The 1,207-nt window shown below is 48.7% G+C and overlaps 1 protein-coding gene across 1 annotated transcript in view; it reads right to left on the bottom strand.

Annotated features, from left to right (window-relative positions):
* LOC107101155 (netrin receptor DCC-like) overlaps window positions 1-1,207 on the bottom strand; it is a 46,844-nt gene that overhangs the window by 37,148 nt on the left and 8,489 nt on the right. The window contains exon 2 of the mRNA XM_015399946.1: window positions 635-789. Coding sequence (XP_015255432.1) covers window positions 635-789 — 155 coding nt within the window. The remainder of the gene's footprint in view (window positions 1-634; window positions 790-1,207) is intronic.

Raw genomic sequence — 1,207 nt, forward strand, 5'->3', positions numbered from 1 at the left:
TTTAAACCAGCCGAGTCCAGATTGGTCCGTTTCTTTTATTCTTTCCTCAGAAACAACTAAATCCTCTAATGGTCAGTAGGAGGTTTAATGGTTACGGGTTCGGCTCATTGGATCACCTGCTGCTGATACTGGTTCTGGTTCTAGAAGACCAGGAGGAAACCTGGAGATCAGGACCGATCCACTTTAAGGTCTTAATCACAGCTTCAGTCGACGATTAGTTCAATAAAACTCCTGATGAGACTAAAACAGACCTGAGAGAAATCTGGACCTGGATCAGGATCTGGATCTGAATTGGATTTGGATAAAAAAACTGGATCTGAACCCCAATGTGGACCCAGATCTGAATCAAGACCTGGATCTGGATCAACCTAGACTGACTTTGAATCAGATGCTGCTCTAAATTCAGAGCAGAATCTGATTTAAGACGTTTAGAAAAAATTCAAAGTGAATTTGTCTCTAAATGTGGTTTTATTTCCACTTGCAGCAAAGTTCAGATGGTTCATCTTCCAGGTCCAGACGAGTCCACTTTGTCGACTCTTTCAGAAAACCTGCTGTCCTTTCAAATGTAGCTTTTTATTAAAAGGTGGTGGTGGTGGGGGGGTGGGGGTTCTGGAGCGTTTTCCGTGGAACTCACCACGATCTGGAAGTAGTCGCTGGGAATGACCTCCTCCCCGTTTTTCATCCAGCGGACGGCCGGCAGCGGGTTTCCCGTCACGGCGCACTCCAGCTCGATGTCGGTGGACTCGTAGGCGAAGGTGTTGGTCGGGTAGTTCAGGAACTGAGGCGGAACTGGGAGAAAGGAACCACAGGAACCAGGTTAGGAGAGCAGGAGGTGGGAGGACTGGATCCAGACTGGTCCGGACCACCAGCAGAACAGTTTTGCTAAATTAGGATGATTCTGGTTGGTTCTGCTCCCTGGAAGTTCAAACTGAAGATGATGAAGATAAAGCTCATTAAACTCCTAAATATCACATCCCACCAGTAAACAGAGTCCCAGTACTGCTGTGGGGCGTTCGGGGTCTGGGCTCCACATGGAGGACACCTTCAGGTACCACCCACCCTGCTGTTATCTCCACCCTGACTCCTCCTCAGGGTTTTCTGGTAGACAGGAGGGGAGGGGCGGCGGCCATTTTTAACCTTATCATAGACCAAGATTAAACCTGACCGGCAGGTGGAGCCATCAGACCTGCAGGACGGGTTCTGGTCT

This window comes from Cyprinodon variegatus, unplaced genomic scaffold, assembly GCF_000732505.1.
Source record: "Cyprinodon variegatus isolate N-32 unplaced genomic scaffold, C_variegatus-1.0 Scaffold1060, whole genome shotgun sequence".
In the NCBI taxonomy this organism is placed as follows: Eukaryota; Metazoa; Chordata; class Actinopteri; order Cyprinodontiformes; family Cyprinodontidae; genus Cyprinodon; species Cyprinodon variegatus.